The sequence below is a fragment of the Lichenostomus cassidix genome, chromosome 10 (genome assembly GCF_008360975.1).
Source record: "Lichenostomus cassidix isolate B80296 chromosome 10, HeHo_3.0, whole genome shotgun sequence".
Classification (NCBI taxonomy): Eukaryota; Metazoa; Chordata; class Aves; order Passeriformes; family Meliphagidae; genus Lichenostomus; species Lichenostomus cassidix.
Window position 1 is genome coordinate 2,685,143 of NC_139491.1, and position 26,729 is coordinate 2,711,871.

The window sequence follows — 26,729 nt, forward strand, 5'->3', positions numbered from 1 at the left end:
AGGGGAAGGTGCAGTGGGATATGCTTCTGGGGGTAGTACAGAGGGATGGGGTGGGGGACATGCCTAGGGGGATGCAGGGGGAATGGGAGTGTGGGAGATGTGGGCAGTGCCTGGAACGAATTTCAGGGAGACAGAAGGAAGGAGGGCTCAGACTGGCTGCCCAAGGGAGATGCAGGGGCTACGTGGGGAGTGGAGCCAGGGAATGCACGATGGGCTGGCTGAGGGAATGCAGGGGGAAGTGGGGAGTCTCTCCACGGGGTTCAGAGGGTACCTGGAGAGCAGATCTCGGAGGATGCATAGATGGCTGCCCGGGGGCGATGCAGAGGCACGAAGGAAGATGCAGGGGAGTGCAGGGGGAAACCTGAAGAGCAGTGCCGGGCCATGCGGGGGGACCCGGGGGCAATGCGGGGGCTCTGTCTGAAAGCTGCCATGGGTTACCTGGGGAGCAGAGCTGGGAGGATGCAGGGATGTTGTCTCGGGGGGATGCAGGGGAGGTGCCCCGGGGAAGCGGGGCACAAAGAACGATGAATTGGGGTGCAGGGGGAAACCCGGAGGGCAGTGCTGGGGCATGCAGAGGGATGCGGACGGATGCGGGGGGGATGCAGGTGGTTGTTCACGGAGAAGCACCAGGGCGCGGAGGGACGATGCCGCGGCTACGGGGGATTGTCCGGTCACATGCAGGGGGAGGCAGAGGGGGTTCCGGGGAGCAGCACCGCGGCACGCGGGGGGAATGCGGGCATCTCTTCGGGGACCAGCGCCGGGACGCGTAGGGGGCATGCCGGGGGGCGCACGGAGTTGTCCGGAGATACGCGGGGAAGGGACACAGAGCCCTGCACGGAGAAGTCCGGGGAGCTGCCCGGAGGCGGGCAGGGGGGCTGCAGAGGTGCGCGGGGGGGTTTCCGGGGAGCAGCGCCGGGCACGCAGCGGGGCTGCCCGGCGGCAGGCGGAGGGACGCGGGGGGGCAGTGCCGGGGGCCGCCCCGTCCGCCCGCTCTCCCGGGCCCTCCCCGCCCCCCCCGAGCATCCCCCCGCCCCCGCGGGCTGCGGGGCCGGTTAAAAGGCGCAGCGCCCCGCTCCGCCCAGCCCGGCCCGGCCCCGCACCATGCCCGCCGCCGGCCCCGGCGCGGGGAGCGCGGCCGCCCCGCCGCCCGCCCGCCTCTGCCTGCTGGCCCTGGCGCTGCCGCTGGCGCTGCCCGGGCGCGGGGCCGCCGCCGAGCCCGCCCGCACCGTCTACACCAACCACTGGGCCGTGCGGGTGCGGGGGGGCCCCGCCGAGGCCGCCCGCCTCGCCGCCGCCTACGGGTACATCAGCCTGGGGCAGGTAAGGGGCGGCGGAGAACGGGGGGCTCCGGGAGCGGGCAGGTGCTGGGGCAGTGGGAGCGGGGGATGCGGGGCTGGGGGGTCGCACCGGGGACCGGCGGGAAGACCGGGGAGTTGCCGGAGGTTCTGGCACCGTGAGCCTGCGGGGGAGCGGGGAGCTGCCGGGGGTCTCACGCCGGGGGTGCCGGGACCGGAGAGGAGCCGAGGGTTTCGGGAAGCTATCGGGGGTCCCGGGATCGGAAAGGCGGCGCGGTCTCGGGAAACTGCCGGGGATTCCGGCACTGGGAGCCTGCGGCAGATCCCGGGAGCGGCGAGCTCGGCGCCGGTGAGCTGCCCGGGTTCTCTCGCTGGAACTCCCGGCACCGGGAAGCTGACTCGGGTCCCGGGACCGGGGAGGCGGCGGGGGTCCCACGGAGCTGCCGGCAGTGCCGGGGATCCCAGGAACGGGAGATGGACCGCCGAGATCTCCCCGCTGCCGGAGGTCCTGCCGAGCTGCTGGGTCGCCCTGGACCGAGGGGATGCCGGGGGTCCCAGGAGAGGGAGATGAGCCTCGAGAGCCCCCCGGAGCTGTCGGGATGAGGGTGATGCGGCGATGCTGTCAGAGCGCTTCGGCCCGGGGGCGGGCTCCCCCCGGCTGGGTGTCTCTCCTCGGGGTGCCCTCGCCCCGCACTGCCGGGGGGTTGCACAAGTTCCTTCCACTCCGAAAGTTGTGCTTGTGGGTTTAACAAACTTTGGACTCTCTGACCCGGGTTTATCGGAGATCTTGAGAACACGGAGAACTTTTGCTTTCAAACCCCCGCAGAACACGGGTGGCTCAAAGGCGATTTTCAGCACAGCAGCTCGTTTTCCTCTCGATTTCCTCATCCTCTGCAATCCCAGATGCAGGCTGGTGTCCTCGGAGTTTGTTCCATAGTTTATCGCCATGGCGCTGCCCGGCGCTTTTTTGGCTGGGTGACACTTCAGGTTGTCCTCCTGCCCAAGGTGTCTCCCGGACTACAAATTATAACCTTGCTTTATATCGCAACCCTGCGTTTAACTATAATTAAAGTCACGGGGTGCTGCGTAAACAATTTTTTTGGGGGGAGGCTGAATTGGGGACATTGTCTCCTGCACCCGTGTCCGTGACCTCCCGTGGGGGATAACCCTTCACATCCCACCCTCAGTCTCCTACCTGCGTGCTCAGCTCTCATCTCCCCAAGGAGAAAATCACACGTATTATTCAATTGCCTCTATCACAGGGCTGGGTGAAGGTGGTTGTGCAACCCAAAGGGCTTTTCAGTGTTTATCCCTCTTCAGCCAGAGAATATCTTGATTGAACTTCCCACTCTCCGAAATTGCATCAGCCTAACGTCGGCTCCTGGTCTGGGGTCTTGCTGTATCCCTTCTCTGCTGGAGCATCTATCACCCCTCCCTTCTTCCCCAGCATCCTGGTTTTCTGAGCTCATCCCTATGATGTGGAGGCATTTGGCCCATGGGCACAATGTGGCTCCACTGGAGCATCCATCCCTCTCCCCGCTGAGCACTTTCCCTGGGGCAGTCCTGTGCAGGCTGGAGAGCAAGGGAAATATTTCTGTGGTTGCATCAGGGTGTTCCTGGCTCCTGCCTTACCCGTGGATACTGGGAGCTCGTGCACCACTGGGGCTTCCCCAGCTGCTCTCAACGCCCTGCCTTCAGCTCTCCATCTCCCCAAGCTTTTTCCACTGGGTCCTGTCCAGGGCCAAACCTTGAGGAGCTGCTTTCCCTGCACGTGTGCTCATGTGTGACATTTGCAGTGTTGTGTTTGGCGTTCATGGTGTTTGAGCCTCGTGGGGACCTGAATGTCCCCCTCTTCTCCTCCTGCATCACCAGCTTATGGAGCTGCTGGTGATGGCACCAATCCCCAGTGAGATGTGCCCTCCTGGGGGGCCTGATTCTGCACAAAACCTGCTGGAAAACTCTGCCAACGATGTTATCACCCTGGGAAGACGTTTGAGTGGAGTCCAAAGTGGTGAGGGAGGAGGAGAGGTGATGGTCACTGGAAAATCCAGCTGGGTGCAGGGAGGCTCAGCCCTGCCTTGGTGGCTGGTGACCTCTTTTCCTCTGAGATGCAATCCTGGAGGCTCCCGACATGGTACTGCCCGGGAAAGGCATTGCTGGGGTTGGCACACACAGCTTTGAGCTCTCCCCGCATTTTTCTGTGCCCAAACCAAGCGCCAGGACACTCTAAACTCTTCTGGGTCATGGCAGAGTGACATTTCCCTTGGGGAATCACTTGCGTCAACTTCTATTTAAGTGAGGCAAACAACTAAACAAAAGAAACAGCTTTTACACCCCCGAACGAACGCCTGCTCATTCCTCCCCGCCGGGCTTTGTTCCCCGGCTGTGCCGGGGCGAGCCGGGACAGGTCTTGGCCGAGGGCTGTGAGGATGGTGCTGTGCCGGAGCCCCGGGCAGTGCTGCTGGCCCGGGGGTGGTGATGAGCCCCTTCCTATCCTGGTTGCAGGGTGTATATGAATTTTTCCTTGTGTGGTGTCCAACACTAAGTTTTGGGAGGGCTGGCACATCCTCAATGGTCTCACCTGCAGTGCAGGATTCATTTTCGGCTGTATTTGGAGCTTTCCTGGATTGCTGTCATCTCGCAGCTCTGGGCTTGATCCTTACTTGGCTGAATATATCCGTGATGATTTGAGAATGACATTCCTGACGGCAGGAGCTCAGCGACTGGACCCCTTGTCCCTGACGGGAATGGGTGGTGTCCCCAGGAGGGGAGTGCTCGCTGCCCTCCTGGTTGGATCCACCTTTCTGGAAGACACCAGTGCTGGTGTAGCTGTACTTTGCACAGATGGAATAGTTTGGGTGAGATGCTGGAGGGGTTGCATTACAGAACTCTTACTGAGCTGACTGACCACATGGAGGACAACAAATCACTTTTTGTTTAAAAGAAAAATTTCATTTTTAAGTTTTCTTCCTTGGAATATCTTAGGTGGAACAGGGCCTTTGGAGGTCTACCAGGTTGGTCCACTGGGACCAACCTCTGCTCAGACTTTCAAGGTAGCCGCAGCATGGGAAGGTTTTTCTTATTTTTTCTTCCATAAATCCCAGGAGGATAAAGAAGTGGGGCACAGAGTTCTTTTCCTGCTGCTCTGGCTATGTATCCCCAGAGTCTGTGATGAGGTCATTACCTTCCCTGTGCTCCTACTGTTTTGCATCATGTGGTAATTTTGCATTTATTTGTGAAAAGGAAGGAAGAAATTCTTTACTTAGGAAGGAATATTTTACTGTGGGCTTGGTGAGGCGCTGGCACAGGTTGCCCAGAGAAGCTGTGGATGCCCATCCCTATTTCAGGCCAGGTTGGATGAAGTTTGGAGCAAGCTGGTCTAGTGGAAGGTGTCCCTGCCCATAGCAGGGAGTTGGAGCTGGATGTCTATAAGATCTCTTCCAACCCAAACAATTGCAGGACTCTATGGTAAGCCCTGTACTCCAATTTCCAGGCAGAGTGAGCAGGAGGCAGGGTGGCCTTGTCAAGGTTTCCCTAAAATATGGAGAGGTTGAAGCACCCTCCTTCCCCTTTTTAAGTACAAATGGGTTTGATGAATAGGTTTTAAAAGGCAAATGCAGATTGCAATGAGCAACCTCTTTATGTGGATGTTAAAGAAAATGCCCAGCTATGCCATAATGTGAAGGGGGAAGAAAGAGGGTTTCAATGAATTTGAGTGGAAATAAATTACAAAAATAAGACTAACAGCAGTAAAGTTTGTGAAATTACATTCTGGCATAAAAGGCAAAGCAAGACTAATTAAATATTTAATGCTCGTAAGAAACACTGGCACGTCTCAAGGTATCAAGTGTGATAAAGATGTAAGTAGTTGTCATCATCTGCTTTAGCATCTGATCCAGACAAACCTGTTTGTTCCCTGCTGTTCCATTGCAACCAGCCCTGGTCTGGCCTCAGGAATGTCACCCTGGCCCCTGGGTCACACATGGTCTTAAAGATGTTGCCTCCTGGGTTGCAGATGGGTGCTTGTAGCATGGCTCTTTCTGGTCCTGTGAGCAAGACACAGGGAATGTCACTGGCTCCCAGCATCCAGCTCCTGACATGGAATGTGGGTTTTCTGGGGGAAAAAAAAAAACCAAAAAAAGAAAAAAAGAAAACCAGCCTCAGGCAAAAGTGAATTTAGAGCAAAGTCCCAATTTGTACCCAAATTGTGTGATCTGGGAGCCACATACCAGAGAGTACAGCTTTTGGGTCATTCCCGTCCCTCTGGCTATGAATCCCCATGGGATGTTCCACATGCGGTGTCTGGCTGAGATCACTCGATTCATTGCATAGCCCCAGGACTTCATCCCTGCTTTTGGGATGAAAAAAGAGGAGTTGTGGTGTCTGCAGATGCCAGGACAAGAGGGCCGGAGGCAGCGTAGCCACCCCGGGGCTTGGCAGGGTGGTGTGGCTGGCATCGTGTTCTCCTGCAAATGCTGCCATCCCTGACTCCAGACTGTGCACATTTATATCCCACACTTCCCAGGAGCATCCCAGGGCGAGCAGGGATCGCATCACCTCTCCTAATGTGCAGTCAGGACGAAGCTGGAGCATCGGGCGGAGAAGGCAGGAGGATGAGGCACAGCTCCCCTGGCTGCGCCGCAGCTGCTGAGCTCATTTTTAGCTCATTATTTCTGCTTGGGAGCTGATGAAAGGCAGTTTTCAAAGATGCATTTAATGGGTGAAAATTCATAAAAATGTTTTCCGGGCTCTGTTGTGCCGGTGCAGTGTCTGACCACCAACGCTGTTTGTCACAGCAGTGGCACCAGGGCTCGTGCCAGCATCCTGCATCCTCCCGAGCCCCGGGAGCTCTGTGTGGGGGAGGGATTTGGGATGCAGGGCAAGCTGCACTGATGCTGCCAGTGCAAAATGGGGGGCAGCCACGGGAAAATATACTTTAAAAATAAACAAACCCAAACAACCTCTTTTTTGCAGATTGGAAGCTTGGAAAACTATTACCACTTTCACCACAGCAAGACGTTTAAGCGCTCCACGCTGAGCAGCCGGGGACCACACAACTTCCTCCGCATGGACCCCAAGGTATGGGGCTGGGCAGCCCGGGGTCCCCCAGCCTCTGTGGGGTGGTGGGATGGGGGTCTCCACCTGCCCCTGCAGGAGGCTGTTGGCTTGATCTAGAGCAAGCATGAGCTGGAGCATCTTGGGATGACATGTTACCCTTGAGCCACAGCCCTGCGCACACGAGTGACTCATTGGACACGGGCAGGGAGAGCGGTGGTGAAAAATACGTAAAAGTGACTAAACACTAACATCTGCCTGAAAGCCGGGAGGAAGAAAAGGGGGAAAAGCTTTCCAGGACAGAAAGGCTGTTGCATGCTCGGGGTGTTGATCCAGTTGCCACAACACTTGCTGCCTCAATGGTTGCTATGTGTGAAATCCTTGGCAATAGCTCTGCATTGCTTTTTCCTAGAGCAAGCATCCAAAGGGATTTTCAGCGCAGCTGAATTGACAAAAGTAATGGGTGGTGGGGGGGGGGAAAGAAGGCAAGGAGGGACCTGGGTGAGCTGGGTTTGGGGTGGCAGGGAAGGGCTGGGGCTGTGCTTTGGCTGTCCTCCTATCCCAGCTTCCCCTGAGCTCTGTGAGATGTGACTTGTGCAGAGCATGGGAAGGGTTAATAGTGGGGAGCTTTGTGCTTTTTTGGGAGAGGGGGACATAAAAGCAGAAAAAGGCATTCTGGGGAAGGTACCCATGCTGTAGTGAGCTGCTGGTGCTTGCATGGGTACCTGGCTGCCCTTGGGGTGCTCCTGGCCAGCCTGGCATGCTCCTAGACACCCTTGGGATGCTCCTTCCCAAGACATCTCCAACCCACTCAGCACCACACGTCCCATCCACATCTCTCCAGACACACACAGCAGCCCTGTCCTCCCCAGGCTTTCCGGAGAGATTTGCTGTTAAATATTTGGACAAGGTCTGTAGCACATTTTTGAGGAGGAGGCGTACGCGTGGCTGCGTTGCCAGCGGGGGAAACCTCAGCGAGGGGAGCCTGGTGCCCTGGAAGTGTGCTGGGCTTTAATTAAAGCTGTTTGCCCCCAGGGGGGTGCACAGGCATCCCAGCAAACGATGAATTCTCTGCATTTGAAATGCCCCCATTTAAATGAGTCTGGTTATAATGCAAACGAAATCAATTGGCTTTTAGTCATATTAACATTTACCTTACCTTGCTCTATGGGAACCAAGCTGGAGCAATTAACTCCTGTTCTCTTAATCCTTCCTTATCAGTTCAAAACCTGTTGGCATGTCTTGCCTCTCCCCCTCTCCCATGTACATTTGCAAATCGTTTAAGTGATGCATTTGGATGGCATCAGCTTAGCATGCATGCAGGAAAACATCACCTCGAGGCACGAGGACAGGAGCTGGAATAGGAAAGATGGAAACAAATCTTGCAGAAATCCCGAAGAACCAGCCAATCCGGTTGTTTGCAGATGTTGGGTGGTTCATGCCTTCCAGGGGCTATTGTTTGCTGTGCTGTTGTTTGTTTGCTGTGGGGGTCGGTGGCATGAGCTGGGCAGAAGGATCACGGCCAAGCTCTGTGCCCGCAGGAGGAGTCTGGGGAAGGGGAGACTCCAGGACATGCAGGGAAGCAGCCGGGGTACTGATCCTTGTGTGACCACACTGCTGCTCCAAGAGGCCCTGCAGCTGGCTGCTCCTTCTGGGGCTGACATGAGCCAAGAGAGTGTGGCAGGTGATGGAAAGGGACAAAGGATGTGGCAATTCCAGCAATTCTGGGGACGGGTCATGGTGGTGAGAGGCATGGAGGGGCAGTGGGATGCAGAGTGGGGTCACACCATGCTGTGCCACCCCTCTTAGGGCTCCACGTGCAACTTTATGGCAATAAACTTACCTGGCTCGCTGGGATGCTCATGTTGGTCCATGCAGTGCTTGAGCCTCCATCCTCACTGCTCCATCATGGGATGCCATGGCCTTAGTTCCTGTGCCTCTGGCCATGCACCGTGGCAAAATCAACCCCACCTGAATTATTTGCTGTGCTTTATGCCAAATGTGCTGGAACCATCTTGTTTATCCTGGATCTCCACTTTATCTCCTGCACACCCACTGGGATAAACTGGGCTATCACTTTTCTGGAGCTGCAAAGGGAATTGCACCCTCTCAATTTGGAGGATTTGGAATGAGATGAGTGTTAAGGTCCCTCCCAACCCAAATGAGTTTGTGATTCCGTGATAATTAGGGTTTACAGGGGTAGAGCAGGGACCCTGGGTCTCAGAATTATAACAGTTTAGGCCTTCTTTTTTTTTTAACATTTTCAAGAAACTTTTCCCACCCCTGGATTAGCAGTGGAAGTTGATCTGAGTTTCATGAGCTGCAGGAGCTGTTGCAGGGATGCCCCAGAATCCTTCCTGTTTGCCCATTTTGCCAGCCACACTGATTTATCAACTCTTCCTTGAAATCAATGTCTTTAAACTGCTGATTTCTCTGTGTCCACACATGATGTCTCCATCGACTCCTGGCTGGCAGCGCTGGGGTCGATCAGGAGCCTGCTTGAGATTAAAACATCCCTGTGAGGCAGCTCCTGGCAAAACCCCCAAAATCCCACACTTTACCATCATTCCTGCATCCAGCAAAGATGCAGGGGAAGGTGGTAACTGTGTGTCAGGCAGTGAGACCCACAGTAATGCTGCCAGGAAGTGGTGCTTTAAGGAAAAAAGCCTGTTATTTGGGCCATAACCTCTATTTAATGTATTTTTATTTTTTTTTAACTAGACCATGAAGTTATATTTTTGCTTCCAGTACTTAAATCCATCACTGTATAAGCAAAGCGGTGCGCTGTCGGCAGCCAAGGCAGCGTGGAAACTCATTTTTCTATGAAATATATTTTTTTCCCCTTTCAACAGTGTTTTTTTTTCTTTATAATATATATATGTGTTTAAAACCCAAGCTCTTGGCTGGAAGCTGTCGTGTTTCTGACATCCACCTCCATCCGAGGCACAAAGCTATAAACTGTGCAAGAACTCAGTTCAGCTGACAGTTTTACATAAATGAGCTCAACAAAAGTTGCACTTTGTCTTTTTATTCCTTTTGTTACAAAACCTTAGTCACAACAATAGAGACATCCCCTTGAGCAGCTCCAAAAGACCCAGAGCCATCAGGAAGAAAATGTCCAGCAAGGAGGGATGTGCCACACAGCCCTCACAGTTCATTGGCTGGTGCCTCCCTTCTCCCCCAGCATGAACATCTGTAAAAATTTGGCCTCTAAATTACTTTCATAATCCTTTTTTACTAAACTTGTGTTTCACCTCCATGCTGAAGGCAGCAAAGCCCTTTGTGTGGTAGTAAAGGGTTTGGGGGGTGGTTAATGCTTGATAGGGATGGGATGTGACTGCTTACAAAGCAGCACCTTAGGCAGCTCCTGCCACAGCACTGAGGGCAAACACCAGCATTTCCCAATCATGGCCTTTTCCAGCTCATTTCCCGTTGTTTGATCTCTTTGCGTGTCATGCCCTGCTGGAAAGCAAACAAATGTCACAGTGGTCAGCTCCAAGGCCACCTCACATGCAGCCACTGCCAAAAATGCTTCTCCGTAGCTGGCCACGTCCCCTGAGATCTTCCACAGCCGTGTGTGGCCATCACATATTTTTGGGAAATGCATGTTATGTTTGGGTAAAGCCCCCAGTTTTATTATTTTATGAGGAGGAAGGAGCTCGAAGGATGAGCAGCCTGGAGCCAGGTGGCACAGTCTCAGGGCTGAGCTGCTGCCTCCCAGCCGGCAGGAAGGATCAGCCCAAAAACTAAGCCAAGCACCTGAGTCTTCTCCAAAACCTTGACTAAACGCTGAAATATGTGGTCTGTCTCCAGCGGGACTCCAGCGCGTGCTTCTGTGCTTCGTTAAGTCGGGGGTGTTTAGGCACGAGCTTGGAGGCGACGTTATTTGTGCTCCAGGATTTTGCTGCACTGGGAGAGGAATCTGGTGTCTGGCTTAGACAACACAAAGAGCTGAGCTCACCCTGTCTGTCTGTCCATCCATCCTGTCTCCTTCCAAATGGAGCTGCTGTCTCTGCCCACAGGGATGGGGGTTTGCCAGAGCTTGGGGTGATGCTGGGATGGGTCCAGGCTGGGGTTGGCATTGCTTCTGCATCCCACATTCCACCTTGGTGGGCAATGCCAGGCTCTGTTCCCATGGGTGATGCTGACCCAGGTCTCTGCTTGCAGGTGGACTGGCTGCAGCAGCAGGAGGTGAAGAGGAGGGTGAAGAGGCAGGTCCGAGGAGAGCCACATGCCCTGCCCTTCAACGACCCAGTGTGGCCCAACATGTGGTACCTGGTGAGTGTCTCCCTGTCACTGCTTTATGGGGGTCATTTATTTCTACACAAATGCATCATCAATCTTTGCTCAGCCCAGCCTGTAATGAAATAATACCAGCAAATGTGCCTGGCAGCAGTATTTTAAAATTGTGAATTAATACACCTGAGAGTCTGAAGTGTTTCACCCTTATTAGCAGCCCCTCATCATGGTCTGAGCAGTGAAGGCTTGGGGGCAGCACCGCTGTATTTTACCCATCCCCAAGCTGCAGCCATCTATTTGTAATATAATTTTTCTCCTGCCTGCTTCATCGATCTGTATTTGACAGGGAAATTCATTGAAAATTAAGGGCGGAAAGGAAGCGAGCACTTCAAAACCCAAGAGCCCATAGTACTTGAAATGGAAGAGGAAAAGAATAATAGGGAGATAGCATTGCCTGGATTAACTGCTGCTGGATGGGTTTGATCTGTGGAGTAAAGTTATAACAAATCTGCAAGTTATATGGCAGGGGGTGGGTTGTAAATATATTTTCTGGTTGATTAAATGGGCTCCCAGCCTGGCTGTTTGCTTAGATGGGCTGGAATGGGGTTGCAGCCCTTTTGCAGCTGTGTTTGTCCCTGTAGCACTGCGGCGATAAAAACAGTCGGTGCAGGTCGGAGATGAACATCCTGGCAGCCTGGCAGAGGGGCTACACTGGCAAGAATGTGGTGGTCACCATCCTGGATGACGGCATAGAGAGGAACCACCCCGACCTCCTGCAAAACTATGTGAGCTGGGGGATGGACGGGATGGACTGGGGCTGATCCTCACCATGAATTGATTTATGGAGAATTTCAGTGTGTAAACACAGCTGAAGGCTGTGCATTGGCATATTCAGAGGAAAAGTTTTTTTTAAAAAAGCTTGAGATGTTTTTTAGAAGGAAATGAGGTTTTTAGATAAGATGGTTTGGGGGAAACTCCCTTTGCAGCTGCCTGGGAAGCAGCCGCCTCCCTCTGCTCAACAGTGCAGAGCCAAAAACCTGCATGAACCCACTCAGCCTCTGCTCAAACCCCACATGGCCACAGTGGGGAGGAGGGAGGTGCTGGACCCAGCAGGATTTGGGGTTCAGAGGAGCAGTCCCTGAGGCAGCAGGATATTTACCCTGGGAAGCATGCAGTACTGCAGCCTAAAACTATTTATTCTGAGCAAACAGTCAGAAACTAAGGGAAAAATGTAATTTTCTGCCCTGCTTGCCTCTGTTGGCCATCATTCCAGCTACTGGCCACCACAACCACCTGGTAAGGTGAATCTAATGGTGACAACATATTTTCAGGATCCTCTTGCAAGCTACGACGTCAATGGGAACGACCATGACCCAACTCCACGTTATGATGCCAGCAATGAGAACAAGTATGTGATGATAATTGCCATGGAGCAAGGGGTCTGGGGGTGTCCCTGAGGCTGGGTGTCCCCTCTGGGGTGTCTTCCTGGTCCCTTTCCTCATTCCTGGTGCTGCAGAGGAGGCTGCATTAAGGGCTTTGTTGTGAGTCATCTTGTTTAATGCAAATCCAGCTGGTGCCAGCCACACTAATTGCTAATGAGCTCTCCAGCCATTCAAGACAGCACCAGGGGGTTCTTTGCCCTGGTCGGGGATTGAACCACATGAGTCAGGATGGGTGGCTGATATGGCAAAGCCTGGATGCACTTTTTGGGTTTCAGTTAAAGTGGGATGGATAAATGTGGAAAGGAAACAGGAATGCAAAGAGCAGCCTGCAGAGAGGTGCAAGATGCAAAGAGGAAATTGCATTTAGGTGCAAAATGCAAAGAGGAAGTTGCATCAAGGTGTAAAATGCAAACAGCAGATTAGATTTAGATGCAAAATGCAAACAGCAAATTGCTTTCAGCATTAGTTTCCTCCACCCGCTTGCTGTGGGTTTTGGGTAAGGGCTCTGCATCTGTCTGGGCAGTTTGTTCCTCTGCTCCAGCCTTGGGGCTGGTTGTGGGTGCTGGGTGGGGTGTGGCTGGAGGGATGCTTTGGCATGGCCATTGGCTGATGGAGTTTCTCCTTGCAGGCACGGCACTCGCTGCGCGGGGGAGGTGGCGGCGGCGGCGAACAACTCCTACTGCATCGTGGGCATTGCCTACAACGCCCGCATCGGAGGTGAGGCTGGACCTCTGTGGCTCTCCTGCCCTTCACCATCCCCCTGAAGGACTGTGGCCACCCTGGTGGCCTGCTCCTGGGGCAGGTGGTGGGATGCTGCTCCTCCAGGAGAGTCTCCTCCTTGGTGCCTCGGCTGCAGGGAACCCCAGGGGCGTTGGGGGAGGATGGGTGATGTGGCATGCAGGGGACTCTGGCTCCATGTATTTGGGGTGGAAACCTTCTGCTTGGGCTTCAGCCTTGCCATGAAGGTGCACATGGATTGAGGATGTGGTGTTTTCACCCCAGAAGTCCCCAGCTGCTCTCAGGGGGTCTGTCCTTGGGGTGGCTGTGTTTGCTGTGGTTGGTGGTGCTGGCTGAGGTTCAGAGTTGATGTCATTCGTTCGTGGGGTCAAGGGCTGCAGAGGAGCTGCTCAGAGCAGGGGGGCTGAGGAGACCTCCAAAATACCCTCAGGGGAGAAAGCACAGAGAAGTGTGGAGGGGGATCTTTTGCACAGTCCTTCAAATAACGTGATGTGTGGACAGCAAATTAATCTCTGTCACCAAATTGGATCCTGATGCTAATTAGCATTGCTGAATTCATTTGCATTAGCTGAGCTGGTTTGAGCTGGGGCAGTTCTGGCCAACCCAGGCAACTCTGGGAAGATGAGGGTCTTAGCAGGGGTGTGAGTGTGGTGTCCCACCTACATGGCTGGTGAAACCATGTGGGGGACAAATCCCTGGATCTGGGTCCTTGCCCCATCCCTGGCATGGCTGGAACAGGACAGGGGCTTTTCCTGCAGCCCCTCCTACCACCCCAGTGCTGGGAGAAGTGCCTGCCAGGAGCATGGACCCAAGAGCCCATGGGTGGATTCAGGGATTAATTCCTTCTTTTGGCTTATTCATCCTGGAAACAGCTTCTGTTAGGGTTGTGTCTGCATGGGAGCCGTGTCTGCAGGGATCTTGCTCCTGGCCAAGCACCTCTAGTGGTTGTCTGTGCCGGGAAAATCCCCAGAGGGAAGAAATAACCCCAGGGAGGGTGAAGAGTGGACTGGTAGGGGCTGCAAAGTCTATGGGACATCATCTGCTCCCATCCCCTGTGCCCCTATGTGTGACGGCTTCTTGCTTCTTAGAGGCTTCTTTCCTCTGCAAACCCATCTCCAAGCACACACCAAGCAGCAGCAGAGCAAGACAAAGCTCCTGGTGGGGTTTATTTGATCCTGCAGGATCAGGCCATTCCCTTCATGCTCCTTTCTCTACAGCAGCTGTGGAGACGAACGTTCCTTGTTGACTTTATGACGACCGCTGGGTCTCATTTTAATTTGCTCCCTTTAACGAGTGCCTTGCCTCAGGGGTGTGCTGGGGAGGTGTTGAGTGAGACAAGGCACCTGGCAGAGGGCTGGGGCTGAGGGCTTCCCACGACGTGAGCAGGCAAAGGGGAAAAATAGAGTCTGAGCCGTATCAAGTTTGGGATCATGGAGGAAAATACGCTATAGCTGCAGCGAGGGTGATTTTAGATGGATTACACAAATAAAGCAGCGATTAATGAGCACAACTTGTTGGGGAAGCCTATTTGTCACACTTGGAGAGCTCCCATCTAATTTTACTGGCTGCTCTTCAGTGCTCTTGCATTGCTTTTCATATGCCCTGGGCAGAAACACATCACTGCTCCAGGAAAGGGCTCCTGCCATCCCTCCTCCTCTTCCCGCTCCTCGAACGCTCACTTTGGAGGTCACTTTTGCTCCCTCTGTGACACAAAGCTCATTTATTTTGCAGCATCCACCCCTGCTCCCTTCTGCTCCCCATTATTTGATTAGGGAGTCCCTCATTGTGGGTGGTTGTGTCTGGGCTGGCTTTGGGTTAGCTTTGGGTTGACTTTAGGCTGATTTGGGGCTTGCTGATGAAAACAGCCACATTCAGCAAGCACAGACCCCATCTCTCAGCTAGTTTTCCTTGCTGTGTGCAGCTCAGACACTGGGCTTGGCTTTTCTCCCCTTCTCCTTGTGTTTTCTTGTTGACAAAGAGGAAGTTTTTGGGAACAGCTCTGCTCCCTGGTTTTACATTTCTAAGCTTGGTTTTGGCTGGTCGGGGACAGCGTCAGAAGGAGATATTTGAGTTGACTGGTGTCCAGAGTGCAGCTGCAGCTGGAATGACATCTGCCTGCATTTGTTTGCTTTAAGACAAAGTACATGTGGAAGGGGAAATGCATTTTTATAAACCAGATTCTCCCTGGCTGACAAAATACGATGCTGAAATTTCCAGCATTGCTTTTCCTCCAAAGGGTGTTTCTGGGCAGCCTGTTGGGGTGCCTGTCACCCTCTATTTTTCTGTGTGGAGAGGAAATCCAGCAGGGAAGGGGTGATGGAAAGTAGAGGGGGTTGTGCTGTCATATTGCAGCAGCTAGAGGCTGGAGGTGTGCAGCAATCCCCCAGCCCATCCCATCCCACCATGGCTGGTGGGCTCTGCCTGTGAGCACCCTGGCTGGTACCTGCTGGCATTCCCAGCTGGAAGTGAGGGTTGTCCCTGATAACCCTCTGATATTGGCCATACAAACCAAAGCCTGGGGGTTTTCCTGGGGATTCTCCCTCTCCAGGAAACTGCTGGCATCAGTTGGGCAGTGATGGGGTTTGGGGACAGTCACAGTCATCCCCATTCAAGGGGAGAGGCTTCATCCCACCAGTGTGCCTGAGTGTTCAGGGAACACCAATATCTTCTAGGTGGAGAAACATGTTAGCTAAGGAATTAAAAGGGGAGAAAAAAGGATTATAGTGGAGGGGATTTTGTCACTGGGGAGTGCAGTACCACCACCACCACCCATTCCCCACCAATGGAGGGGATGTGAATTTTAACACCCCCATCTCCATCACTTGCCATGAAGCCAGCAACACAGAAAACTTCCCCAGTAGCTCCCCAGCATCCTGCTGCCAGGCTCGTTGGCATGCGGGGCTGCGGGTTGAAGCTATTCCAGGCGCGCCTGAGCCGTGTGGTTTCCGCCGCCGTTAACAAAGCCCTTTGATTGCAATCCTCACACTGTCATCCACGCCATGAAGCCCTAATGTCTGATGTTTTTGTGCTTTTAGGCATTCGTATGTTAGATGGAGATGTAACAGATGTTGTTGAAGCGAAGTCGCTTGGCATCAGACCCGATTACATTGACATTTACAGCGCGAGCTGGGGGCCAGATGATGATGGGAAGACAGTTGATGGACCTGGTCTATTGGCCAAACAGGCTTTTGAGCAAGGCATTAAAAAGGTGTGGATCCCACAGCGCCCAGATGCGCTCGCCCTCCTCCTCCTGTCCTGGGGTCTGGCGTGGGGATGGGCAGCTCAGCCCCTGAGGCGATGCCAGCACTAGGGCTGGGGTGGGGGGAGCCAATCATCTCTGGTTTTTCCTAGTCTTCCCTGGCGTCCCTAAGAGCTCCGGTGGATTTGGTGGCCGAGGGTGGTGACGGCGGGAGGTGCCTGGTGATGGTGGGACCCCTCAGCACGGCTGGCAGAGCCTGGCAGAGCAGGGAGGCCCCAGGTTCTGTGGTGAAGCTCTGCGGGGATGAGAAACCCAAAGCGGCTCTTGTGGGGGGTAACTTTGCACCCCAAAATGTTCCCCCTGGGTGCTGGAGTGGACAGAATCCCACTGTGTACACAGCAGTGTCCCAACCCCCAGAATCTTCAACCCCATCCTCCACGCTCCTTGGGTTCCTGGTATCCTCTCCCAGGGGTCTCTCATGTTAAGCATTCCCCTGGTTTTCCACCCCGAGGGACACAGGTGTTGCCACAGGATCTGACAATAGATTGTTGTCCTTGAGATCCTCCAGCAAGAAAGTTCAACCAACATCACATGTGATTGACAGCTGTCAATCCTTGCTGGGGATGCCCTGGCCTTCCTGTGCCCCTTCCCCTTTTTGGGTACTTTGAAAAAATGCCCAATATTGGCTAAAAGCATCAGGAAAAAGGCCTTTCCTGACAGCTCAGTGGATGCTGTGGGTAAGTGTCACAGTGCCTCAGGGCTCCACAGCAGCTGTTCCCCGGGTGATCCAGAGAATCAGGGGTTCCACTGCTGGCAGCCCCAGGCTGGGCGGTGAAGCCCCAACTTTGACCTCTGCCTCCACTCCTCCCTGGGCTGCCTCGTCCCACAGCGTGCTGGGAGTTGGGGCGGCCTCTTATCTAAAAATAGGGTGGAGTGTTTTTCCCACTGTTTACTTGATTTCCTGCTGGGGCGGTGAGCCTGCCGAGGAATCCATTGAAGTGCCGGGGAGTTCATGCCGTGTAAATACAGGGGAACAAGCTGCTTTTTAGACCTTATTTTTCCATGCAGGAGCAAACGGGCAGCAGCAGGGTCCTTGCCCAGCACAGCTCTACTGTCCTGGGATGCTTGTTTTTGCCTCCCAGGGGACACCCCGGTCCCCCCACTGCCACCCCGTGTTTGCAGCACCCACTATCCCACATGCACAGCTCGTAATTGCCAACTCCATCTCCTTAAATAACGAGGAAAGCTGCAAGCAGATAGTTAACCGCCACCTTTAGCCCGAGCAAACAGCTGTAACCGAGTTATAAATCCTTAAAATTGAGTTTTTAATGGAAACATTAAAATAACCTTTATCTATTAGCGATAGGACTGCGCTGGGGTAATTTATCATCTTGTTTCTTGTTCTTCCAGCCACACTTTATTAGTTCCTGAGCTAACGAGGGGATATTTATCCTGGTCACTCACGGAGTGCTGTTGGGCAAACACCCAGGCCCCGCAGTGCTGCGGAAGCAGGAGATGCTGTGCATCCCACAGCCAACCCATGAGCTGCTGGGGTGAGCTGGATCAGCCCCAGCTTGGCCAGGGAGGGATTCCCTGGTTTAAATGATGCCCAGATCCAGGTTTTATAGCAGCCAGGAGCCCCTCACAGGCATTGCATTGCAATAGGAGGATGGCAGATGAAGAAGTTGGGTGTTTGGGTTCTGCTCACAGAAATGCTGATCATTCCTTGTTTGAGAACAAAGGGAAAGAATGGATTTTCCAGTGCAAGGGAGCTGCGATACGTGGTGTGCTCTCTCCACCAGGCAATGCTGTCAGGTGTTAGCTGTGCATTGTTGTAGTGTCATTCATGTGCCTCTTCATGTCCTCATGTGACCGTGCTGGCTCCAAACCCACTTTCTCCCAGCACAGCCCTGCCTGGGCATCGTGGGGATGTGGGTTTGGAGCAGATCCAAGTCTTTCTTGGGTCCTGTGGGTGCGACGCTCGGGGTGAGGGATGAAAGGGAGGTCTGGGTTCCCCATCTTCTGATCCCAATCAAAATCATTGCTACATCTCCACATGTTTGGCCAATCATGACTGATTTTATTCCTCTGATTAGTGATTTGGGAAAGCTTCGGTTGCATGCAGTGGGTCCCATCCTTGGCGGTATTTGGATTTTGGTGTGGGTGAGCTGGCTGGTCACTGTCTGCGCCGAGCATGTGGGCTGGGATGCTGCCACCTTGGAGATCCAGGAAACCCTGGAAAGTGGGACAGGAGATGCCAGCAGCAGGCTTGGTGGGCTGGCAAGCTGGGTCGAGCTCTCCATGACGCGGAGCAGGGCAGTAATTCCCTTGGCAATTGCACTTTTTCTTGCAGAGCTCCAGACAGCTCTATTAATCTTTGCTAGGGAAATACCCACCCAGTTTGGCTGGGAGGCAGCCCAGATAATGAAAACTTTCATAAAGTAAGGAGAGAGCCTGACTTAGCCTGTGTATCCAGAGGCAGGGTCAGTTCAGAGAGCCTCTGCCCCAGGAGGGGGGCGAGACAGGTAATAAACCATCCTGCTCCCCCCTGGCGCCTAAAGCCCACAATAAACCCCAGTGAATTCCTCCAGAGCAAAGCTGCTTTATTATTATTATTGTTATTGTTATTATTATTTTTTGTGGAGGAAGCTGCCGCAGAGCAGTGGGAGGGAGGTAAACACCAGATCTGCCCAGGCGAGCGCCGAAATCTCTCCGTGGCAGGAGCAGCCGCGGGGAGGATGGAGCTGCTCTGCTGATTCCATCGCCTGCCAAGCCCAGCAGCTCCCCATCCTCCCCGGAGAGCCCTGCCTTACAGGGCACGGAAGAGAACCAGCCACTTCATTTCCTGCCCCTAACCCTTTGGGATCACCAAAAATCCTCCTTTTCGGGATGTCGGCACCTTGCTTGTGAACCCCTGCTGGGCTGGGTTATTCCTGGGTGTTCTGGCAGTGGGTTTGATGGAGAGTGAGCAGGGCTCATTCCCATGGCATTGGCTTCTTTAGGGGCCTTTTGTTGGCACCATGGCTGCTGCTGCCAGGTGGGATTTTCCCCTGGCTCCAGGGAGGCACACTCACCTCTTCCATCCCCCAATTCCCAGTGGGGTCCCACAGCTGTACCCAGTGGGGATGGCTCTGTGAGATGGTCCTGCCAAGTGATGGGCAAGGGAGAAAAGGGTGGGATCTGAAAAATAAAAGACAAACAAAAGGAACCTGAAGGATAGGCTTGGAGAAGGTTGCTGGTGGTTTGGGTGGTTCATAAGGGACTTTGTGTGTTTGGGAGATCTAGGTTTTGGGGGGTTCCCTGCCAGTTCCTCCTGTGGGGCAATCCCCAAAAGCACCAGCTGTGTGTTAGCACCTGGTCCAGGGACTCTGAGTACTCCAGATGTTTTCCCCCATGGAAAATGCCAAAATCCTTTTGCTGGAGGCTCTCCCATCCTTGTGGGGAATCACTGCCTGTAAACTGGGGCTGGCTGAGCCAAGGGACATGTGTGGAGATTGATGCAGGGGGCTGAGAGCTGGGCAGGGTGGGACTCATCCTTTCACCTTAACCAAACCCCCAAAAATCAGACTTACCCCCTCCCCCCCATGCCGAGATGGCCTCTCATCCCAGGCAAACACCTCCTGTAACCCCCCATCCCTCTGTGCCTGCAGGGTCGCAGAGGACTGGGGTCCATTTTCGTCTGGGCATCGGGGAACGGCGGCAGAGAGGGAGATTACTGCTCCTGTGATGGCTACACCAACAGCATCTACACCATCTCCATCAGCAGCACCACTGAGAATGGCTACAAGCCCTGGTACCTGGAGGAATGTGCCTCCACCCTCGCCACCACCTACAGCAGTGGGGCGTTTTATGAGCGGAAAATTGTGAGTTTTTCCCCAAAATTGAGTGAGGCAGCATCCCCTGGGTGTTTTCTGCATGGCTGGGCTGGGTGATGGCTCAGTTGTAAGAGCCAGGATTTGTCCTTAGCTTCTGCAGTGGGTTTTGCTCTGGTCATCAAGAGCTCAGGGATGTGGTGTTTTCCATGGTAAATGGCTGAAAGGGCTGGAGGTTTGCAAAAATACCCATATAAATATTGACCTGTTCCCCAAAGTACTTGCTCGCTGTATCTTTTTTTTTTTAAAAAGTGTGAATTTTGAGGACTTTTAGCCTGAGAGAGAGAAAAAAGAGGGAAGATGGAGGCATTTAACAGGGGCGTGGCAGCCCCGAACTGGGAGCTGAGACTTTCTGGAGCCAAGGAACTGCCTGAAAGTGTGTGCACATGTGGATCAGTGCAGTTTTCCCTGCCACCCAGGCTGTATTTGCCCAGTCCCAACAGCTGCTCTGGCCTGGTCACAACATGGGTGATCATTACTGACATTCCTGTGCATCATCTGGGCCTTGGGAATTAAAACATCTCCCACTGTCACAGCACCTTACCCAGACTAGGGGGGAGTTTTCCACCCAAATGAGGTTTTCTGACTGAAAATTGTGGATTTTTTAAACAAGTAAATAAATGTTTTTTTGGTATTCAGGAGTGATATCTTTGGCCCCCAAAAGATGAATTTCCAGCCAGAAAACAGAATGCAAGTGCCATTTTTGTGGCATTCCAGGAGTGTTTGCATGGTTGAGGCCAGCCCAAGTCCAGTGCTACTGGGGCATTGCTGGGAAAAAACCAAAACATCTTTCCCTCCAGAAATCACCAAATAAACTCAAAACTTAGGGGCCTTTCAAAAATGAGACACAGCAGCTCTTGGCTCACCTCCTCTCTCCAAATTTTTGGTACCCAAACATCATGCTCTGTCTTAGAACAAAAAAGCTGGAAGTGGCTTTTTGTTCCCCTATGCAAATGGAAATTCTTGCCCAAGACCAGGAGCTGGAGGTTTTAAGGAAAGTGTTTAATATGGTCCAGCTCAACATGCACCCCTGGATGTGTAGCCACACCAGCTCTGCCCTGCTCACACCTCTCCATCTGCCTTTTCCTCCAGCTAATCCACAGCCAAATGGATTTTTTCCCAGTTTTTCCACCTTTGAGCAGAGGAAAATGTAAGCACAGGGGTGTTTTCTCACACACCAAATGTCTCTGTGCCCCATTTTTGGGGCTCTGTGCACCCTGATGGCATTGGAATTGTGGCAGAGATTGGATACCACCAGCCTCAGCTCCCCTCTGGCAGCATCCCAAGCAAATCTGGGGTGCTGGATGGGGCAGTGCCCATGCTGGGAGCATTTTGGGGGCTGCAGCTCCTCTCTCCACAGGTCACCACGGATCTCAGGCACCGCTGCACTGATGGCCACACTGGCACCTCCGTGTCTGCCCCAATGGTCGCGGGCATCATCGCCCTGGCTTTGGAGGCAAAGTAAGTATAACCTCACTGGGAGAAGCCTTCCCACATTTAGCACCTGGTGAGCAAAAATAGAGGGAAACAAGGTGGTTTTGTTTCCTCTGGAGTGATTCAAAACGGGACAAAGTTATTTGAAATCGCTCCTTTTTGGCAAGGCTTTATACAGTGTTGTTGTTTTGATTCTGATCTTCCCACAGGTGTTTTATTGATCTAATTCTTCACTTGTTGCCATCTGTTGAAAAGTTTGGGGTTGGTGACATCAGTCAGGCTTTTCAGTAGGTGCATTGAAACTGCTGACAGCCAGCTCCAATGGGAGTTTTATAAATACTTCCCAGGAAAAAAATTATGTCAGAAAACATCCCAGACATAGGGAAACGTCAGCAGAAGTGATGGTTTTCAGCAAGTGTTGCATTTCTGGGGGAAAAGGACTACTTTTTCATTATGTCAAAAACTCACAGAACCTGATTGTCAGCAACACACCCCTGGTTCAAACAAGCTGCTCTTTTCCTCTCGTCCCTTTCCTGTCCCCATCCTGTCCCCATCCTGTCCCATCATGGTCCCCAGCCCAGGAACAGCCCTTGGGCATCCCTGTGTTGCTTCATGGAGTGTCTTCTCATGAGTTTATTATTATTTTTATGGAGTGGAAATAAAATTAAGGCTGGGAATAAGAATAAGCCTTAGGGCAGCACTGCATTCTCATCCAGGGATGGTGATTGCAGCTCCATTCCTCCTCCTCTGGTTTAATCCCAGCACCCAGGTCGGGTGAGAGCATTTCCGGAGATGCCGTTTTCATTACAAATATATTAAAAGCTTTAGATGTAATTTTTGAATTGTTTAGCTGAGGCATAAACCGCAACATTAACTACCAGAGCTTGGTGCTCAGGCATTCCATTATGACAAGAGAGAATAAATTGAATTTCTTTCTTTAAATGTTGCTCGAGAGCAATATAAATCCCAGCTCGAGATGCTGAAGAACTGGCTGTAAGTAAAGCAGGGAAAATTCTCCAGCAATATCCTTGAGCTGGGGTCATGAGGGGGCTCAGAAGCACACAGCACTCAGGTCTGTGTGTCCAGCACTCTGAACACACAAACCTCACACAAATCCCTTCTGGGGAGGTGGAAGCAGTTTGGGTTTAATTTTTCTGTTTAATGAACAATCCAGGTTTTATTTCCAGAATTTTTTTGCTGTTATTCCTATAAAGGGAAGGTTTGCTCAGTATTGTGTATCAGAGACCTGCTGAGCCCACTATCCTGCCTCAGGATGTGCTTTACTCTCTATCTCCTACAAGAAAATGGGGAAAACCTTCCTGATTTGCCTCATTTCTACGCTAGAGCATGAGAGCTAAATTGCCTTATCCAGGAGTAAATCCTGCAATTTCCATGGGCATGGGGCATCCCTTCCTGGGGCACCCTGCTCTGCTGGGGCACCTCAAGTGGTGGCAGGGTGTCAGCATTTAAATCATCAATTCTTGGTATTTTTTGAGCAAGAAAGAGGGGTGGTTGGTGTGTTTAGTTGGTTTTTTTTTTAAGTCAAGGGGGTACCTGCTGCTGTTGGGAGGACTGGGAGCAGCAGAGTCACCCCATGATCCACATGTCATTGCAGCCCCCTGCTCACCTGGAGGGACGTCCAGCACCTGCTGGTCAAAACCTCACGGCCAGGACACCTGCGAGCGCCCGACTGGAAAACCAACGGAGCAGGGCATAAAGGTGAGAGGCTGTGGCAGGGCAAGGATGGCCAAACAAGGGAAAAGAAAAGTTTCCAGAGCTTTGCTCATGGAGACAATTCACTGTATGTGGCCACTGTCAGGTTCCTTGGGTGTTCCTAACTTCAGGGTGTTAGGGAGGAGACAGCAGTAATTCGTGGGGTGACATGCTTGAGACTCTTGCTCAGTGGAGGTTTGGAAAACTTGTTTGGTGGAGACTCTCCTGAGCTGCAGAGTTTCCTGCTACTCTCCTTGGGCTGCTCCCAGCAATGGGTTTTCTGTGGTGCCAGTGGGGATTTGGGGTATAACTTGGCCAGGGTGATGAGCTCCATGTGTTGAAGCACCTCATACCCTAGTGGGGTCAACTCCACACCTTCCTGATGGTTGGAGGATGCTGGGGGAGGGAACTCCTGAACCCTGCTGGGAAGGCAGGGGGTTTCTGAGTCTTCTGTCTTTCCAGTTAGCCATCTATATGGCTTTGGGCTGGTGGATGCTGACGCTATTGTGGTGGAAGCCAAGAAGTGGAAGATGGTTCCTCCCCAGCACGTCTGCGTGGGAAGCCTGGACAGGGTGCCCAAGTGAGTGTTGTGGGGTCTGTGCCTATGGCTTGGTGTGAAGTGCAGGTCCCACAAGGGCTCTCCAGGGCCAGCTTTGACAGTGGGTGATTTTTTTTTTTCCCTTTTGCACAATTTCACTTCCAAGCCGAGTGATCAGCAGGGAATTTTTGAGGGCTGACAGTGAGAGACCAAACACACCTTGCCTGCAAGGTTGCAAAGATCCCCAAATTTCCAGTGTCTGAATTATCTTCAAATTTCGCTTCAGGTTCAAACCAGCTCAGGTTCACATCTCATCCTTGGTAAGGCAGTCTCTTCTAGATTAAAGAGTGGGATCAGGGATCTGACCAAGTGGACACTACCCATTTACCAATGCCTGGATGTAGAGCGAGAGAGCTGTTCATCAGAAAAGTCTTCCAGAGACTTGCATATGCAAAACAGGAATGAGTGTGGAGCCAAGTGTGTTCATGAAGCTATTTATCTGATACAGACACTAATTACAGCCCAAAGAGGAGCGCTGCACTCATAATTATAATAAAGCAGCGCCCTTGCAGCCCATAAGGCATAGATCTTCGAAGCACTTCAAACTCATCTCGTTACCATCCAGCAATTCAGCAAATTCCCATGCTAGGACACTGGGAATTGCAGTGGCAGATAAGATAATTTTTGCTGTGAAGCAGCAGGAGACCAGGTTCAAATATAACAGGGCATCCATGCCTGGGAGCCAGGGGCACTCTGTCCCTGATGCCATGCCCTGTCCCTGGCAGGTACATCCGAGCTGACCACGTGCTGCGCGCCAGCACCCTGAGCAGTGCCTGCGCCGAGCAGCGGGACCAGCATGTGCTGTACCTGGAGCACGTCGTGGTGAGGCTCAGCATCGCCCACCCGCGCCGGGGGGACCTCCAGATCAGCCTCATCTCTCCAGCTGGGACACGGTCACAGCTCCTTGCCAGGAGGTGAGAGCGGCCAGAGCCAGGGTGTATCTGGGCTGGACAGCATCCTCCTTTAGGGGGTTGCTGTGAATTTCCTTGGGTTTTTGGGGAAGGTGGGAAGCATGCCAAGGTTTCAGCTGCAGGAGAGCTTGGTGCAAGGGTGTGTGCATGCAAGGATCCCTAAAATCCTTAATTACCCATCTACCTTTTCCCATAAAATATGATATTCAAAGTCACATTTCTTGGTGTGTGGCATTACCATTGCAGGGTGTTTGACCACTCCAATGAGGGCTTCAAGGGCTGGGAGTTCATGACTGTCCACTGCTGGGGGGAGCGGGCAGCGGGGGAGTGGACCCTGGAGATCCATGACACACCATCCCAAGTGCGCAACCCTGCCATGCAAGGTAAGGATCCCCCAGTGCCCACCAGTCCCTCTTGTTCCCAAAACCCTTTGTAGGCTGCTTCACTTGGCTATAAATTTTGCTCAGAGTTTTATGGTCTTTGTATTGCCCAAATTTTCAAAAATGGCAATGAAACGTCGGCTCTGAATGCAGGAGGCTGCTGGTCTGGCTAAGCTGGAAGCCGGTTTTCTCGCAGCAGCAGCAGTAAACTGGCTGCACCCCAGAGCCAGGTTTCCAAAATTAAACTGTAATGAGTCAAAACGAGGAAACCCAAGAGCTGTAATTGTTGTTTGTTTGTTTTGCTTCACTGCTGGGACATCTGGCATGTGGGCTGGTTGTGCAACGGCGCAAGGGGATGATGCCCCTCGGGCTGCAGACGGATGGACATCCTCCCTGGACTGTCACTGTGCTGGTGGGGGGTGGCTGGGCTTAGCCTGACCCCCAGCATGTCCCCAACCCTCCTGTGTCCCCCCTCTCCAGCTCCCTGACCCCTTCCCAGCACAGGAGCCGTGTGGGCAGGATCTGGCCCCGCTGGGAAGCGGCAGCCGCCTCGCTGGCTGGGGGCAGCGGGACATGAAGCATCCTGCCTGGGGCTGGCGTGTGTTGTGGGGGTGTTAAATCCACACAACCACTGATAGGAAGCCAGGAGTATATTAAAAATTTCTCCCACGCTACTTTCTGGCGGGTGGTGCACGTGGGGGTTCACTGCACAGAGAGTGTTTCTGTTTGCTGCCTTCACCCGAAATCTTTTGAACCTGGAGAGCAGCAGCAAAGCGCCCACAGAGATGCTTTTCCCCCAGTATTTACAGTTTGTGGCGGGTGTTTCTGAGCCCCTCACAGGCATCAGGGCTTGGCAAAATAAAATGAAAATGAGGGTGTTAAGTCACCCCCTCAAAAGTCTGCTTTGGGTTTGAAGCAGAGAGGGCACAGTAAGAGGAAAAAGAGGGAAGATGCTGCCAGTTTGTAGTAGAAATGGGTATTGAATGTTAATTTAATATCGCTAAATTTGTTAATTTAATATCAGTTAAATACTGTGGGCATCCTGTCGCTGGTGCTGCTGCACCCCCACATCAGGCCTGTGCAGCCTGGGCTTTCCTCATGCAGAATATTTGAGATTTAAAGCAAATTCAATTATTTTGGCAAAGGCACTTCCCCTGCTGATGCTGCCAGAGCTCGACCCTTTGCAGGCTCCACACAGACACTGCTCAGTGCAGCAGGTGTGTCCTCTCATGCCTTTGGGAGAGCCAAGGGATTTGGGTATTGGAAATTTTAAGCCCTTCCTGGAAACACAGGGATTAGGAGTTAAAGCCGAGCACACTGTGGGCATGAAGTGACTCGCATTGATGGGGAATTGAAAGGAAAACAGTGTTGTAAAGAAGCAGCAGCATTTTTGGACTCTCTCCCCAAAGCCATGTGGCTTGTGGAGGGTCTTGGTGTGGGTGTAAAGGCCTTGGGGGGGGTCTCACCAGTGTTTTGGGGGATGCCAAGCTCAGACCTCTGCTGTGTCAGACAAAGAGATGGCTGGAGCAACAGCAGCAAGAAATAATCCAGTGTGTGCCAGGTGGCTTTTGTCAGACAGAAATAATCCTCTATTGTGGAGCTTTTAAAATTACTGGCTCTCTCCAGTGCTGGACACAGAGACTGTGGTGATGCTGCGGTTCCTCAGATGAGTTGTGGAATTAAAAATCCCTTGTAAGTGCCTTAAACAGCTGCATTTGTGTGGGCTGGAAGCTCAGGGGCTCATGAACATTTCTGGGTGTTGACTGCTTCCTTCTGCATTGCCGTGCCAGTGGTGACACCCTAATGGTCCAGCCCATCCTCCTCCTGCTTCCCTCAAAACTGGGTCCCCCAGA

The 26,729-nt window shown here is 52.9% G+C and overlaps 1 protein-coding gene across 2 annotated transcripts in view; it reads left to right on the forward strand.

The window, feature by feature from the left end:
• PCSK6 (proprotein convertase subtilisin/kexin type 6) overlaps positions 1 to 26,729 on the forward strand; it is a 38,288-nt gene that overhangs the window by 3,566 nt on the left and 7,993 nt on the right. The window contains exons 1-13 of one of the 2 annotated variants that reach the window (XM_085070337.1): positions 1,077 to 1,320; positions 6,270 to 6,374; positions 10,518 to 10,628; positions 11,231 to 11,374; positions 11,921 to 11,997; positions 12,660 to 12,748; positions 15,805 to 15,977; positions 19,619 to 19,831; positions 21,201 to 21,301; positions 22,890 to 22,993; positions 23,450 to 23,567; positions 24,311 to 24,499; positions 24,743 to 24,879. In XM_085070337.1, coding sequence (XP_084926463.1) covers positions 1,102 to 1,320; positions 6,270 to 6,374; positions 10,518 to 10,628; positions 11,231 to 11,374; positions 11,921 to 11,997; positions 12,660 to 12,748; positions 15,805 to 15,977; positions 19,619 to 19,831; positions 21,201 to 21,301; positions 22,890 to 22,993; positions 23,450 to 23,567; positions 24,311 to 24,499; positions 24,743 to 24,879 — 1,780 coding nt within the window. In that variant the 5' untranslated portion in view covers positions 1,077 to 1,101. Of the gene's footprint in view, positions 1 to 1,076; positions 1,321 to 6,269; positions 6,375 to 10,517; positions 10,629 to 11,230; positions 11,375 to 11,920; positions 11,998 to 12,659; positions 12,749 to 15,804; positions 15,978 to 19,618; positions 19,832 to 21,200; positions 21,302 to 22,889; positions 22,994 to 23,449; positions 23,568 to 24,310; positions 24,500 to 24,742; positions 24,880 to 26,729 lie in introns of those variants that run through there. The other variant, XM_085070338.1, reaches the window with a different exon arrangement.